Source organism: Molossus molossus, unplaced genomic scaffold (assembly GCF_014108415.1).
Source record: "Molossus molossus isolate mMolMol1 unplaced genomic scaffold, mMolMol1.p scaffold_m16_p_4, whole genome shotgun sequence".
Taxonomy (NCBI): domain Eukaryota; kingdom Metazoa; phylum Chordata; class Mammalia; order Chiroptera; family Molossidae; genus Molossus; species Molossus molossus.
The window spans coordinates 74,174,865-74,191,768 of NW_023425377.1; the positions used below are offsets into that span (position 1 = coordinate 74,174,865).

At 49.6% G+C, this 16,904-nt stretch overlaps 1 protein-coding gene across 1 annotated transcript; it reads left to right on the plus strand.

Moving 5' to 3' along the window:
* The first annotated feature begins 303 nt into the window (after positions 1 to 303).
* CDC37 (cell division cycle 37, HSP90 cochaperone) lies at positions 304 to 10,812 on the plus strand. Its single transcript, XM_036240076.1, has 8 exons — positions 304 to 493; positions 5,450 to 5,731; positions 6,083 to 6,191; positions 6,300 to 6,415; positions 6,502 to 6,624; positions 8,142 to 8,324; positions 8,426 to 8,497; positions 10,263 to 10,812. The coding sequence occupies exons 1-8, from the start codon at positions 392 to 394 to the stop codon at positions 10,410 to 10,412; spliced, it is 1,137 nt and encodes a 378-aa protein (XP_036095969.1). The 5' UTR covers positions 304 to 391; the 3' UTR covers positions 10,413 to 10,812.
* The last annotated feature ends 6,092 nt before the right edge of the window (positions 10,813 to 16,904 follow it).

A 16,904-nucleotide genomic window follows, 5' to 3' on the forward strand; every position in this document is an offset into this window, starting at 1 on the left:
CCTCTCCCTCAGTCTCACCAACTGCCCCCCACTTACTGCTGCCGCTAACTCCCACTGTGAGGCAGCGGGAGATGAGTGGGGCGCGAGGTTAGGTCGCCGGCAGGTGTACCCCCAGGAGGTGCCTAGCGGGGATCCCGCGCCGGATGAGGCGGGGGCTCGGGGGTGCTCCGGAACGCCAGAACACGCGCTCAAGTCCCTTTAAGACCAACGCGGTCGCCAGCGCCGCCGCCGCAGTTACTAGGGATGTGGCGTCACCGGCGGGCGGGACGTGCGCGCCCAGGCGGAAGCGGAAGGGGTGGGGCTTCGCGGGCAGAGACTCTAGCGCTGCCGCGGCCGCTGCCGCCACCACTGCTGCCCTTTCGGAGCCGGAGCGGCTGGGCCATAGAGCAAGATGGTGGACTACAGTGTGTGGGACCACATCGAGGTGTCTGACGATGAAGACGAGACGCACCCTAACATCGACACGGCCAGTCTCTTCCGCTGGCGGCACCAGGTAGGGCGCGCGTGCCCAGCCCCTTCCCCCTCTCTCGGGACTCCGCTCCAGAGTTCTGACCCCTTATACCTCCAGGGACCCGCCATTGACACCTGGGATTCCCACCGCATAGTCTGGACTTTTAATATCTCCCGGGGCTCAACTCGTGACCCCAGAACTGCCGAGACCCCTAGGGCACCTTCCTCGTAGACTAGACTTCCAAGACAAGCTTTGGAGGTGCCCCCAAGTCCAGTCTGGGACCTTCACCATACACCCAGAACTCTGCCTCAGAGTGTGAACCCTGATACAATTCGGGTACCCATTTCTGATCTTGGATATCCCATTCGCCCCTCCTCAGTTCCTAGACTCCCTAATATTTTGAGTCTATTATGTGATATACTTCCTTGGGTTTGAAGGTGATTTCCATTCAGATCCAGGGGTCCCACTCCTCTAAACAGAACAAGGAACTCTGGCTTCCCCTGGGATTTCTGTTCCTGCCCTGGGATGCCAACCCACACCCAGGATTCCTTCCTTATCATGAAGACTGGTGCCCTACTAGGGCCCTCAGGCCTGTCTAAGACTGGAGTTTTGGAACCCAGTTCCCCTCCACACCGAATTATCAGCTCTACCCTGATGCAGCCTCCAATTCTGGCTGCTCTACTTTCATCTCACCTACTGTAGACCCCATTTCCCATGACACCAGGAAATCCTACCTTGGTGGCTTCCCTCCCAGCCAGAGCCTCCTACTACTTGGTATTGCAGACCCAGACACCACCCACATCCAAGACCAGCTTCCTGTAGGAACCTCTTCCAGCATTGGAACACCTCATCCAAACCCATCTCATCTTCCCTCTAACTCTAGCTTGGTCTGCTGCTCTCAGATACCCAGATTGTCTCTACTCTCACCAGGAACCCTCTCCTAGTCTGATTCCAAATTCTCTGCCTCTTCTTTTATTTATTTGCCTCCAAATTCAGACCCCAGAATCCCAAGTCTGAGAGTCCCCCTACCTCTCTCCCTGTCCAGCAGTCTCAGACCAATAGAATACCTCTCATAAGACTAACTTCCTGCTTCCCCACATCAGAGCTGCTGCACTCATGTATCTGTGCCTGTTATACTCTCAAACTGAGGGTGTGTACCTCTCAGGACCTTCCAGTTAGGAATGCCCCATCCCACCCTCCCATATGGCAACTCCCAGTCATTTATCCAAAAACTCCTAGAAGGGCTCTTTCCCATCCCACCAAGTCATCAGTCTCTACATCTGGGTATTTACAACCTATTCCTTAAAGCAGCAGTCTTTTGGCTGTGTATCTTCTGGGCAAATCACTAGAGCATAAGAAGAAAGTTCTAGCACTTTCATTTCTTGTTGTGTGCAACATTTATTTTGAAATATTTAAGACTTCCACAAAGCTCTAAAGATTATTCTTGGGAACACACGTTTCTGTCTAATAAAGAGGTTGATCTATACTGTTTTATGGAGACAGGTTTGGTCCTGCTGGGTGGGAGGAACCCTCTATCCTATAGCGGCTTCCTCCCTCTGCCCTCCTCCCTCCTCCTGCTGGCACAGAACCTTTTCCTGTCCTGCTACTGAAGTTGTAGTGGAGAGTAGTAGGGCCTCAGTGTCTCCAGCACTGGGTAGGTTTGGGTTCTAATTCCAGCCCATTGAAATGAGGTTAGATCTGAAAAGAATTTGGCTCAGGCCCTGGGAGGAGAGGTGGGATTAGTAAAATGGTAGCCTGGGTTCAAATCCTGGCTCCTGAATCACTGACTTGCTGCATGACCTTCAGCAAATTGTTTGATCTCTTGGTGACTCAGTTTCCCCAGCTGGAAATATTCATAGTACCGACCCCGTAGGGTTGTTGTGAGAGTTGCTTTATTTATTTAATGTATGGAATGCTTTTGGGACAGCAACTGGCATGCAATAGCTGTCTGTAAACTTTAGCCACTATCTTCATCATTATCATTTAGGTAATTTGTTCTCATGATAAAAACAAAACTTCAAAGATTTCCGAAAGGGAAAGGTGAGTCTTCCCAGTCCCAGCTCCTCAGCTCCTTTGCTCAGACAGCTGCCACTAGTTTCCTTTGGCTCCTTCCAGTGAGTTGTGCCAAATTAAGATTCCATGAGCCTTGGTTTCTCTTTCTGTAAGACAAGAGGACAGCCCCACCCACTGCCTTGGCTTCTGCCCAGTCCAGCCCCCTGTGGAGGTGTAAAGCCCAGGCCTGGCAGGCAGCTACCGTTGCCAGCTGTGGGAGGCCTTTATTTAGCTTCAGCCTCCCTGGTGGCCACACAGAGGACACCAGGAAGAGTTTGGTGGCTGCCCAGCAGACACCAGCAAGGTGGTAGGTTTCTGCTGCCACCAAAGGCAAGCTGTGATGCCCACCTGAGAGCCCCTCACAAGTCAGCAAGAAGGCTCCAGGGTTACAGAGGCCCTTGTGGAGAAAGGGAGGTTGCAGAGGCTATGGCTGGGTTGTTGTTGTTTTTTTTAATCTCTTCATGAGGCAAAGGCCTTCTCGACCACTATGCACATGAAGAAAAAAGTGAGGCTCAGGACTGGCTGTGTCAGTCCTATGGGGCATCAGAGAAGGACCCAGGTCTCTTGATTCTTACCCACTGTGTGCCTGGCCCTGTGCTAGAACCTAGAGATAGAGCCCCAAATAAGGCACAAAAGCAAGTTAGCAGACCACAGACCATTTTGGTGGCAGTAGCCATGACAGTGATGATAATAGTAAGACACTAAGTGCTGTGTTGCAAGCAGTTGCCATCGATTCTTTTATTTAGTCCTCACAGCAACCCTGTGAGGCCTCATTTCACAGAGGGGGAAACCAAGGCAGGGAGAGGTAAAGGGACTTGGCCAAGAATATGTCACTAGTAAGTGGCAGGGCTGGGTGCTATGATGCCTGCAGTAACAACCATTCCCAGTTAATGAGCCCTTCCTTACTCCAGACCAGAAATCAAACCAAACACTCGAATTACATTTCCTCACTTGAGCCCCAGAATGTTCCCTAGAGAGGACGATTGTCTCCTTGGACAAACTGTAATGACAGTAGCCAGTGTGGGGATAGTGCTTGCTGGGTGTCCATGACCCTGGATTGTCTGCTTTAATTTATAATCTTCTTTGCTTCTCCTGGTGCAATTGCATGAGGTTGGTGGTGCTGTCTGCATTTGACAGATGAGGAAGCAGGTTATGAGATTGGCCCTGGGGACACCCAGGCAGTACACAGTGACTGGAATGTGACCCCGGTTCTGGGGCCCCGAGGCTGTCCTCCAGCATCTTCTCACAGTATCTGATGGTCACAGAGGGACTCAGTGATGCTTAGGGGGATGCTTGGGGAAGGCTCTGTCGAAACTGAGACTTGGGCAAAGCAAATGGAGTAAGGGGAAGAGAGTTTCAGGTGGAAGGAACATGTGCAGAGGCCAAGGGGCAGGAGAGAATGGTGCATCCAAAGAATCACAAGCCAGCATCTGCCTGGGGCCCAGACTTGGGAGAGCAGGGCAGGACCCAGCCCTACACAGGGCCTTGATACAGCTTGGGGCAGAGGTTAGGGGTTCTATCTGAACCCAGACACTCCAGGATGGGATAGTGGGAAAAGTGGGGAAAGCTGTAGTAAGATGTATATGTTTCAAAGTCTCCTCTGTTGGCTTCAGAGCCTGGATTTGGGAGAGCAGCAATTGAAGACATTGACAACTCTTGGGATTTAGTCAACAGCTCTGGACTGAACAGGCACTGCCGGGAGCCCAGGAAGATGATAATGGAGCCCAGCAGGGCTGGAGAGGAGACAAGACTGAGCGATCTGATAGGGGTCTGGATGGGGGACTGAGCAAAGGGGGTGGTGAAATAGGTACCATCACTAAGCTTAGGGCACAGTAGAAGTGGATATTTGGGGTGCAACATCCAGGGTGGGGGGACAGGAGGCTACTGGGCACCAGGCTGGGGCTCAAGAGGGCATGCTGTTCTGGAGACAACAGAGGGACCTTGGAAGTGATCCAGGCTTAAGACTTGCATTAGAGTGAATTAGAGAACCATATAATAGTGAAAACCATCAGGACTTGGTGCTAAAGCAGGAGGACAAGGCAGTGAGCAGGCCTCAGCTGGGGGCAGGAGGTGGGGTAGGGGTGGCTTCATTGAGGGAGGACATGGCAGGAGACCGGGTTTTGGGGGGTAAAATGGTGAGTGCAGTTTTGGACATGGAGTTGGAGATGCCTACGGGACACTCAGGCAGAGGGGGATTGAGAGGATGGTGTTGGTGAGAGAGACTCTGAGAAAGAAAAGAAGCCTAAGACCTTGGTGAGGGGTGTTTTGATTCCTCCAGCAAGCACTTCCTGAGCCCCTACTATGTGCCAGTATGTGTGACAGCAAACAGATCTATCCTTACCTCTGTGGAGCCAATATCCTTGGAGAAGGACAGTGCCCAAAACATGCTAAATAATTGTCACTAAATGTTAGCAGATGACACGTACTGAGGAGGACGATAAAGCAGGACAAGAGAAAGAGGAGGGCCTGATGTTCTGTAAGGTGGTCAGGGGAGGCTTCACCTATAAGGCACCATTTGAGCCACGATGGTAAGGATGCAAGGGAGTAAGGTGATCCGGGGACAGAGCATTCCAGGCCAAGGGACTAGCCAATGCAAAGGCCCTGAGGTATGAAGTGGGTTCAAGAAAAGTTGAAGCAGCTTGTGTGGCTGGAGAAGGTGACAGGGCAGAGTGTGCAGGGCCTTGTGGACCATAGGGAGGACTTCGGCTTTAATTCTGATCGAGGTGGGAGCCATTAAGGATTTTGAGCAGTGGAGGGACCTGCCCTGACTCAAGTGTTCATAGGTACCTGTAGGGGTGAGGGTGGAAGCTGGACATCTAGGACACAGGATGGTGCAGACCATTCCTTGTGACCATCTCAGGTGTATCCTGGAAGCCCTTGGCTGGGGTGGGGCCAGGGTCAAGGGAGAAGCTGTTCCTCAGAGTGATGGGCCATCCCTGCCCACAGGCCCGGGTAGAGCGCATGGAGCAGTTCCAGAAGGAGAAGGAAGAGCTAGACAGGAGCTGCAGAGAGTGCAAGCGCAAGGTGGCCGAGTGCCAGCGGAAGCTGAAGGAGCTGGAGGTAGCTGAGGATGAAGGCAGCAAGGTAGAGCTGGAGCGGCTACAGGCCGAGGCTCAGCAGCTGCGCAAGGAGGAGCGGAGCTGGGAACAGAAGCTGGAGGAAATGCGCAAGAAGGAGAAGAGCATGCCGTGGAATGTGGACACACTCAGTAAAGACGGCTTCAGCAAGGTATGTGGGGGGGCTAGAAGGGGACTCATACCCCTGGTTGGGCTCCATGATCATTGGCAGGTGGGGGTGGTGGTGAGGACTGCACAAGTCAAGGGAGGGATGGATGGGAGGGCGCAGGGGGAACAGGGATGCCAAGCAGATGAAGCACCCCACCAGTCCCTTCTGATCTGCCCGAAGGCCCTAGTCCGAGGCCACACGTGCCACGCTCATGCTCCTGCCACATTGATGTTCACGGCGCCATCACCGCCTCCACCGTGGATGGGATGGGCGCTGCGGCCACGGCCTACCCGGCCATGTTCGAGGCACTCCAAGGCCTCACCCCAGCCCACTCCCCCTCTCGCCCCACCACAGAGCATGGTCAATACCAAGCCCGAGCAGGTGGAGGAGGAGTCGGAGGAGGTGAGGGAGCAGAAACACAAGACCTTTGTGGAGAAGTACGAGAAACAGATAAAGCACTTTGGTGAGTTGGGTGTGGGGGACTACCAGTGGGGTCTGGGGTGGGTACGTGTGATGGGGCTGGCTCTTTGCTTCTGGGTCCTTCTAGCATCCTGTCAATACCTTGTCGTAGGCATGCTCCACCGCTGGGATGACAGTCAGAAGTACCTGTCAGACAACGCCCACCTCGTATGTGAGGAGACAGCCAACTACCTGGTCATCTGGTGCATTGACTTAGAGGTGGAGGAGGTCAGTGGAGCATGCCCCAGGGCTGGGGAAAGGCCCTACCCTTAGGCCGCCACTTGGTGACAACTGTGCCGGTTCTCCCTTGGCAGAAATGTGCACTCATGGAGCAGGTGGCGCATCAGACCATAGTCATGCAGTTCATCCTGGAGCTGGCCAAGAGCCTGAAGGTGGATCCCCGTGCCTGCTTCCGACAGTTCTTCACTAAGATCAAGGTAGGAGCCCTGAGCAGCTGGGGCGAAGTTGGGGGCGGTCCTCAGGGAACCAGTTCATGGCGGAAGGCAAACAAATGTCCACTGGGACCCAGGCTTGTATGTTTAGGACCTTATACATCAAGAGATGCTGAACCATGGAGAAGGTGAGAAGTTTGTAGGCTTCCAGACAGATTTTGAGAGAGGGTGAGGGACACAGTCAAGGACACCTCCAGGTTTCTTACTCTGAGCACCTGGAAGAATAGAGCTCCCCATGGTGAGCTGGGGAGATTGAGGGCAAGATAGATTTGGTTGGTAGGGGGCCATAATCCAGAGCTCAGGTGTGGCTGTGGTGAGTTTGAGGTGCCTATGAAAATTCCCACAAGAGAACATCAAGGAAGTGGCTGTTGGGGTCTGTGATTCAGAGGGGCGTGCAGGCAGGTGGTCATTAGCATACAGGCACGCTTTGTTTTATTGCATTTCACTTTATTGAACTTTGCAGGTATTGTATGTTTCTATAAATTGAAGGGGGTTTGTTTGTTTGTTTGTTTTGGTCTTCTTTAATTTTTTTTTCTTTATTCATTTTAGAGAGAGAGGAAGGGAGAGGGAGAGACAGATAGAAACATCGATGAGAGAGAATAGCGATTGGCTGCCCCTTGCATGCCTCTCACTGGGGATTTGGCCCACAACCTGGGCATGTGCCCTGACTGGGAATCGAACCAGCAACCTCTTGGTGCACGGGTCGATGCTCAACCACTGAGCCACACCAGCCGAGCCAAATTGAAGGTTTTTAACAATCCTGTGCCAAAGTCTGTTGCCACCATTTTTCATGTCTCTGTGTCACATTTTAGTAATTCTCTCAATTTTTCAGACTTTTTTCATTATTACTATATTTGTTACAGTGATCTGTGATCAGTGATCTTTGATGTTATTAGGGCAAGACTAGCAAAAAGATTACGACTCATTGAAGGCTCAGATGATGGTTAGCATTTTTTAGCAATAAAGTATCTTTTAATTAAGGTATGTACCCTTTTTTAGACATAATGCTATTGCATACTTAGACTACAGTATATTGTAAACATAACTTTTAAAAATATGTTTTTATTGATATTTTGAGAGAGTGAGGAAGGGAGAGAAAAATAGAAACATAGATGTGAGTGAGAAACATTGATCAGCTGCCTCCTGCACTCCCCCTATTGGGAATGGAGCCTGCAACCCAGGCATGTGCCCTGACTGGGAATTGAATTGGGACCTCTCAGTCCACCACCTGGGCTGTAAACAAACTTTTACATGCACCGAGGAACCAGGTATCTTTGTGACTTGCTTTACTATATTTACTTTTTTTTGCGGTGGTCTGGAACCGAACCACAATACCTTTGAGGTATGCTTGTATAGGTGGTAAAATCTGAGCTTAGAGGTGGAGACTAGATGGAGTAGAGAAGAGGCCCAAGCCCCAGGGTGTCTCTGAGGACTGGCAGCAGGAGGATCCTGGATCCGTCAGTCCTGTCTGGTGAACCCCTCTTGTCTCCTACTCCCCACAGACAGCTGACCGCCAGTACATGGAAGGCTTCAACGATGAGCTGGAGGCCTTCAAGGAACGCGTGCGGGGCCGCGCCAAGCTGCGCATTGAGAAGGCCATGAAGGAGTATGAAGAGGAGGAACGCAAGAAGCGGCTTGGCCCTGGTGGTCTGGACCCCGTGGAGGTCTATGAGTCTCTCCCTGAGGTGCGGAGCCCCAGCCCCAGGCAGGCAGCAAGCAGGTAGCCAGCAGGACCCTCAAGGTCCTAGGGACCTAGGCCTTGACCTTAGCCCCTCTGCCTCCACAGGAACTCCAGAAATGCTTTGACGTGAAGGATGTACAGATGCTCCAAGATGCCATTAGCAAGATGGATCCCACTGTAAGTAACAGTGCCCCAGGCCCACCCACTAGCTAAGCTGAGTGGTGGAGCCAGCAGTGCGTCCCTCAGTTCTCCTCCAGCCCAGCTCTCTATTTTGCTGGTAAATGGATCACCTGGGCTTCTGGGAGGTTGGGTCAGTGTGGCTGGCACATGAGGCAGCCAGGCTTTCGTACCACTTACTGTGTGCCCAGCATCCAGACTGAGTGTTACTGTCACTGTGGGCCGTTTATAAGCATAGCCAGCACACCCCACTGACCCCCTCTTGCCAAAGACTCAAGGTGGCCCAAGGAGGGGGTTCCTCCCCAGTATCAGTTATCCCATCAGACCACAGATTCTTTTTTTAAAAATTTCTTTATTGATTTTAGAGAGAGAGGGAGGGAGAGAGAGAGAGAGATCGAGAAGCATCGATGAGAGAGAATATCAATTGGCTGCCTCCTGCATGCCCCCACTGGGGATTGGGCCCACAACCTAGGCATGTTCCCTGACCGGGAATTGAACCGGCGACCCCTTGGTGCATGGGTCAACACTCAGCCACTGAGCCACACCGGCCAGGCCACATATTCTCTCTTGATATTAACTGGCCAAATGCATGAGAAGGGCTGGACACATAGTGGATACTGGTAAACCTCAGCTGTCATTGTTAGGAGCAATAGCAGTGCTGGGAGATGAGTCTTAATAGAGCTTGGTTTGACCCCATTCCTGCCAGTTGGCTTACTGGTTGGCCATACTGGTTTCCTAATCTGTAAAACGGGTCCAGTCAGAGGATCTGTTCTGGGGTTTCTAGAAGCTTCTGTGGGAAATGAGCATCTAGACCAAGGGTCTTCGAACTCTGGCTTATAAGTTCATTGCCTGTCTTTGGTACGCAGAGGCCATGCTCATTCTCACATTGTCTAGGACTGATTTTGTGCTACAACCAACCACAGAGTTGAAGAGTGATGGATCAGTTGCAACCTGCAAGCCAAAAACAGTTTAATCTGGCCTTGTATAAAAGTGCTTGCTAACCCTTCTAGACCTACACAAATTTTTTTTTTTTCCTGAATCCTCACCTGAGGATATTTTTCCATTTATTTTCAGACTGAGTGGGAGGGGGAGAGAGAAAAAGCGATGTGAGAGAGACACATCAATTGGTTGCCTTCTGCACAACCCCAGCCAGGGCTGGGAACAACCACAACCAAGGTACATGCCCTTGACCAGAATCGAACCCATGACTTTGGTCCACAGGCCGATGCTCTAACTACTTAGCAAAATTGGCGAAGGCCACAAGATTTTTTTTTTTTTAAATCCTCATCCAAGGGATGTTTATTGACTTTAGAAAGAGGAAGAGAGAGAGAGAATTATCATGAGAGAGAAACATCAATTGTGTGCCTCTCGTATGCACCCCTACTGGGGATCAAACCTGCAGCCTAGGTATGTGCCCTGACTGGGAATCAGACCCACAATCTTTTTTTGTATGAGACGATGCTCCAACCAACTGCACCTCCCAGCCAGGGCCAGACCTACAGTTTGAATTTGAATTAAAGTTATGGAAAATAGAAAATTCCGTTCCTCACTGCACTGGCCACATTTGGCTTACTGGGTAACCACATGTGGCTGGTGGCCACTGTGTCAGACAGCACAGATTATGATCGTTTCCATCATTGGAAACAGTCCTTTTGGACAACTCCGATCTAGAATAAACAGTAAGCAGGCTTTAGGACATGCTGGGGACAGGTGGGCCACCTGGAGGTGGTAGCTTGGCCTTACCTATCCACCTTTCTCCCCACAGGATGCGAAGTATCACATGCAGCGCTGCATCGACTCAGGCCTCTGGGTCCCCAACTCCAAGTCCAGTGAGGCCAAGGAGGGAGAGGAGGCAGGCCCCGGGGACCCCTTGCTGGAAACTGTCAAGCCAGATGAGAAGGATGTCAGTGCGTGATCTGCCCCAGCTGCCGCCCGCCTGCTTACAGGCTTCTATGTGCCCCTTTTCAGAAAACAAAAATAGATGCCATTGCCCTAGCTCCTGGTTTCCTTCACTTTCCCCCACCCCACAGCCTGGGAGACCTGCCCCCATGCCCCTATCCCCCAGCACTCATTCAGTCTTGCTTTGAGTCAAGGGGCTTCACTGCCTGCAGCTCCCCCATCAGCATTATGCCAAAGGCCCTGGGGTCCCAGAAAGGGGAAGAGGTGGTTAGGTTGATCCACAGTAGAGGAGGAAGGATCTCCAGTCAGGGGGCCTGCTCCAGTTACTGTGGGCTCTGTTTCTACTCTTTATCAGCTGTAGAGTCTTCTATATGGTAAACAGCAGTGATCTTCCAATAAAGGATTTCAGATGCTCAGTACAGTGTTATGCGGGCTGTTGGCACCACTCTTTTGGGGCGGGGGGCGGGGGTGGTGGGGGTGGTGCCTGGTGAGTGTTGGTGACTAGACCTATGAGGCTTTGCCCTCCAGGTATCTGGGCAACTTTCACTCCAGACACATGCTGTTCCATTATCTTCTATCAGAGTTCTCACCTACCTCTCACCTCTTTGTCTTTGGCTTGTCTTATTCCTCTAAGTCTCCTTCACCATGTCTCACCTTCCACATGGGCAGCTCTGCCTCTAAAACATCTTCAGTCTGACCACTGCCCTTTGTCCACATAGCCTCCACCTTGGTCCAGTTCCCCATCACCTCTGGCCTGGACACATGCCCCACATCAGACCCCAACAGGCAGCAGCCAGAGGGTGTCTATGAACACATGAGTCAGGGCACATCTCAAAGCAAAAGCCAAAAGCCCTCCCTAGGCTCACCAGGCCCTGAAACATCTGCTCAGTCTCCTCCCTGCCCTCATCTTTTGTCCCCTCACTCTTCTCTCATCCATTCCCTCCTTGCCTTGCCGATCTGAGAACACTTGAAATTTCTATGTGGTGTGAGTTTGGGCAACTTATTCAGCCTCAGTGTCCTCCTCCGTACAATGAGAATGATGGTAGTGCCTTCCTCCTACAATTGTGCAAGGCGATAATGCTATAGGCAAGCAGGTGCCCCGCAATTACATGCTGAAGATGTGGACCTTGGTGCATACACATCCCTCTGCCTGAACACCCCACCCCTGCAGTGTCCTCCAGTGGGGCTCCTTGAAGGAGGTAATGAAATATTTGGACCCCAGGAAAGGCCTTAAAGAATAGTACAATGAGCAAGGACACCTCAGCTTAAGACATGAAATATCAAAAGAGTGAAGCCTTCTGCATGCCCCTCTTGGGGGATACCAACCCCAGCAGCTGCTTGACACTAAGACCAGAACTTAGTGCCATCTCCCAGAGGTCCTCCACCAGCCTTCTGAGTTGCCTCTCCTGACCACCAGGCAGTTTGCCTCACCTGTCCAAATGCCTCGCTTTGCCAACCTGTGTATTGTTTCCATTATGCTGTGAGAGCCACCAGGGCACAGATGGAGTCTTTCCTGGTCCTGAGATATTCACAATGCTACCCCACCTAATGCTTTTCATATGGATGAGAAAGGCAGGTGGGGGATCTGGAGGGTAGGGTCGGGGAAGGCACCCTAAGGCCCTGGATAAACCTCAATCATCCAGGATTGTCAGCTTCTTAATTCTTAACTGTGAAACCTTTCAAAGACAATCCATATTCCCGATTTTTCTTCAGGCGCCGCTTATAACTCAGCACTGTCACTAATTTCCTAAAATTTCGATATTTTGTTCATCATGGACATTTTTTTGTTCATTGCGCTTTCTCAAAATATTGCATTAAAGTACTTATCTTGGTTACAGAGTTTTTTTGTACATCCTCTTTGCTGTCATGCCTCATCTGCCTCACTGTAACTGGCCCTGGCAGGACACAGGATTTAAAACATCAAATGCGCCCTGGCCAGTTTTGCACAGTGGTTAGAGCGTCGGCCTGCAGTCCGGAGAGACCCGGGTTTGGTTTCCGCTAAAGGCGCGTACCTCGGTTGCAGTTTGTCCCAGGCCCTGGTTGGGTCGTGCGGGTGGCAGCCACTCGGTGTGTCCCTTTCACGTCGATGTTTCTATCTCTCTCCCTTCCTTTCTCTCCCACTCTATCTGAACAAAAAGTGGAAAAATGTCCTCGAGTGAGGATAATAAATAAATAAATAAATAAATAAATAAATAAATAAATAAAAACATCAAGTGCTGTTAAGGGATTCATAATGAAACAGCTCCCTCTCTACTCATCCTCCACCCTGCTGGTTCCCTGCTCTCAGCTACGGGGGCCCACTATTTATGGTTTCTTGTGACTCCTTCCAGGGTTTCTTTTTGTAAAATAAAATTATTCTTATCGCTTCACCTGAGGACATTTTTTTTTGCACTTATCTTCAGATAGAGCTGGAGGGAGAGAGTGGGGAAGAGAGAGAGAGAAACATTGATGTGAGAGAGACACATCAACTGGCTGCCACCCACAAGACCCCAACTGGGGCTGGGGACAAATTGCTACTGAGTTATGTTCCCTTAGCGGGAACCGAACCCAGGACTCTCTGGTCCACGGTCCTCTTCCCCTTCTTTTTACACCAAATGTAGCCCACTCTACAATCTGAAACACGTCTTGTTTTTGTCACTGAACAATATGGTCTGCGGATCTTTCCTTATCAGTCCATAAGCACTTCCTCATTCTTTCTCCCCTGCGTGGAAATCTGTGTGCACATCTCGGCATTTATTTCACCAGCCCTTTCTCATAAAACTTGGGCTTTCTTTAATCTCCACTTTTCCAAGCAATGCTAAAAGAAATGCTTTTGTGTACCATTTCCTATGAGTACAGGCTTCCACCTGTAGGAAAAATTCCCAGAAGCAGGAGTGCTTAGTGGGAAACAGAATTCCACTCAAAAGAGTGGAGGGACTGGTGTCAGTGATGTAAGCAGAGTTGGACAATGAACACATGTATGTTGAGCGTATTAGTTTTCTATGGCTTCTGTAACAAATTGCCACAAATTTAGTAGCTTCAACACAAATGTATTATCTTCTATAGGTCAGAGTCTTATCAGGCTAAAATGAAGACATTGGCCAGGCTGTGATCCTTCTGGAGGCTACTCTGGGTAGCATCACCTTCTTGCCTTTTCCAACTTCTAAGGAAGGCCTGCATTCCTTGGCTCATAACCCCTTCTTCCATCTTTGAAGATGGTAAATATGAGTCAAGTCCCTGAATCACATCACTCCTACTCTTTTTCTGCCTCCTCCTTCTACTTCTAAGCACCCTTAGACTACATTGAGTCCCCCAGGTTCATCTCCCTATTTTAAGATCAGCTGATTAGCATCCTTAATTCCATCTGCAACCTTAATTCTCCCTTGCTGTGTAGCATAACATATTCACAGGTTATTTGGGGGTGGAGTCTGTTATTCTGCCTAGGGAGGCACCCCAGGAGAGCTATTCATAAGTCCAGGGCTAAGGGGTGTAGGGAGGGAACTCCCTGCAGGATATGTGGCCACAGAGAGAGAGCCACTGCCTGAACTGTGACTGAGTCAGAAGGTGATAGGGGAACAGATAACCCCTTGTTTGTTTGTCTCCCACCTCTGGTCTTCTGCCAGGCTTCCCCACTGGCAGAACCCATCAGAAATCAGGATGTGGAAACTAGGTAATACAATTTGCTTTTTTTTATATGGCCACAGGAGGGAGTCCTCAATCCACAGTTGCTCACGGGCAACAAATATCTGGGGCTCCTGCTGGGTGCCTGGAATGGTGCTGGTTGCATAGAACAAGTTCAACTCCACACCAAATACCCCCTAGTTCTTTTTGTTGTTGTTGTTAATCCTCACCTGAGGACATTTTTGCATTGATTTTTACAGAGAGAGCGAGGAGGGAGAGAGAAACATTGATGTGAGAGAGACATATCATTTAGTTGCCTCTTGCACGACCCCGACCAGGGCTGGGGAGTGAACCTGCAACCCAGGTACGTGCCTTTGACCAGGAATCGAACCGACAACCCTTCAGTTCCTGGACCAACGCTCTGGGTTTGGTTTAACTGGCCAGGGTTTAACTTCTTTCATCTTTAGCACTTACCACCTTCCAATATACCATAAATACTACTTCTTAGTATTTATCTGGTTTATGCTAGCTCCTCCAAGGCAGGGATTCCTGTGTTTTGTTGGGATTCCTGTGTTTTGTTCATGGCTAAATCCCCAGGGCCTAGAATGCAGTGCACAGCAGGCACTGCATAAGTCTGTTTTTTTGTTTTTTTGGGTTTTTTTTATTGTCCTCACCCGAGGACATTTTTCCATTTTTTGTACAGACAGAGTGGGAGGGAGAGAGAGGAAGAGAGAGAGAGGGAAACATCGATGTGAAAGGGACACATCGAGTGGCTGCCACCCACACGACCAACAAGGGCCGGGGACAAACTGCAACCAAGGTACATGCCCTTAGCGGGAACCGAACCCGGGTCTCTCCGGACCGCAGGCCGATACTCTAACCGCTGAGCCAAACCGGCCAGGGCATAAGTCTGTTTTTAAAATTGAGGTAAAATGTAAATACCACACGATTGACCATTTTAAACATTTTTAGGTATGCATTAAGGACAAGAAACTCTGTACCCATTAAACATTAACTCTCCATTAGTAAAATATCTGTAATTTGGTGTCTGGCTTACTTCACTTAGAATAATGTTTTCAAGGTTCACCCATGGTATAGCATGTGTCAGAATTTCATTTCTTTTTTAAGCAGAATAATATTCCACTGTATGGATAGACCACATCTTCTTTATTCATTCATCCCTTGATGGACACGCGGATTGCTTCCACCTCTTGTTTACTGTGAATTATGCTGCTATGAACATAGATGTGCAAAAATCTATTTGAGTCCTGACTTTCTTTTGCCTATTTACCCAGAAGAGCAATTGCTGGATCATAGGTAATTCTATGTTTAATTTCTTTTTCTTTTATCCTCAGCCAAGAACTTTTTTTTTTTTTTTTTTGCACTTATCTTCAGACAGAGTGGGAAGGAGAGAGGAACGAAGAGAGAGAGAGAGAAACATCGAGTGGTTGCCACCCACATGACCCCAACCGGGGCCGGGGACAAACTGCAACCAAGGTACGTGCCCTTAGCGGGAACCAAACCCAGGACTCTCTGGTCCACAGGCTGACGCTCTAATCGCTGAGCCAAACTGACCAGGACTATGTTTAAATTTTTAAGGGACCACTAAAGCATAAGCATTTCTATTTTAATTTGAGAGGGTGAGGAGGAGAGAGAGAGAAACATCAATTTGTTGATTCACTTATTTATGCATTCATTGGTTGTTCATTTTATTTATTTATTTATTTTCCTCACCAGAGGACATTTTTTGGCATTTATCTTTAGATAGAGCGGGAGTGAGAGAGGGAGAAAGAGAGAGAGAAAGAGAGAGAGAAACATCGATGTGAGAGAGACACATCGACTGGTTGCCACCCACACAACCCCAACCGGGGCCGGGGACAAACTGCAACCGAGGTACTTGTCCTTAGTGGGAACCAAACTCAGGACTCTCTGGTCCGCAGGCTGACGCTCTAATCAAGGAGCCAAACCATCCAGGGCATTGGTTGTTTCTTGTAAGTGCCCTGATCAGGGATCGAACCTGAAATCTTGGTATATGGGGACAACACTCTAACCAGCTGAGCTACTTGGCCCGGGCCCAGAAGCATGCTTTGAATTCAGTAATTCAATGTCAGAGGCAGAGTGTGGGCTTGTCCTCAAAACTCTTCTGTGCCTTTTCAATTTGAAATCATGTGAATGAGTTACTTATTCAAAAATAAATAGAAAAGTAACATTAAAAAAAAGAATGGTGATGTAAGAATGTTTCTTAGAGCCATTGAAAACACAAAATTGGAAACCAAATAACTGTCCATCCATGAGAAAAGAGAGACAAATAAATTGTAGCATATTGGAATGTACAACGCTGCACTATAGAGCTGTGAAACCAAGTGAATTAGAGCAACTTGCAGAATTATGGGTGAAATTCATGAACAGAAGTGTGGACCGCATATCTCCATTTAAAGTCAGTTTACTGTGGCCGATGTGGCTCAATTGGTTGAGTGTCTGAATGGTCCATGGTTCAGTTCCAGGTCAGGGCACACTCCTGGGTTGCAGGTTCAGTCCCCAATCAATGTTTCTCTCTCTCCCTCTCCCTTCCGTTCTCTCTAAAAATCAATTAAAACTTAGTTTTAGAATAATTTTTTTTTTTTTTAATCCTCACCCGAGGACATTTTTGCATTTTTTGTTCAGACAGAGCGGGAGGGAGAGAGAGGAAGAGAGAGAGAGAGAAACATCGATGTGAAGGGACACATCGAGTGGTTGCCACCCGCACGACCAACCAGGGCCGGGGACAAACTGCAACCGAGGTACATGCCCTTAGCGGGAACCGAACCCGGGTCTCTCTGTACCGCAGGCTGACACTCTAACCGCTGAGCCAAACCGGCCAGGGCTAGAATAATTTTTATTATTTATTTATCCTCACCTGAGGATACTT

Bases quoted from the DNA above. Each gene is read 5' to 3' on its own strand.
- CDC37 (XM_036240076.1), top strand. From the start codon at position 392: ATGGTGGACTACAGTGTGTGGGACCACATCGAGGTGTCTGACGATGAA. The intron at 6,192-6,299 runs GTGAGTTGGGTG...ACCTTGTCGTAG, and splicing joins GAAACAGATAAAGCACTTTG to GCATGCTCCACCGCTGGGAT. The intron at 6,416-6,501 runs GTCAGTGGAGCA...CTCCCTTGGCAG, and splicing joins TTGACTTAGAGGTGGAGGAG to AAATGTGCACTCATGGAGCA.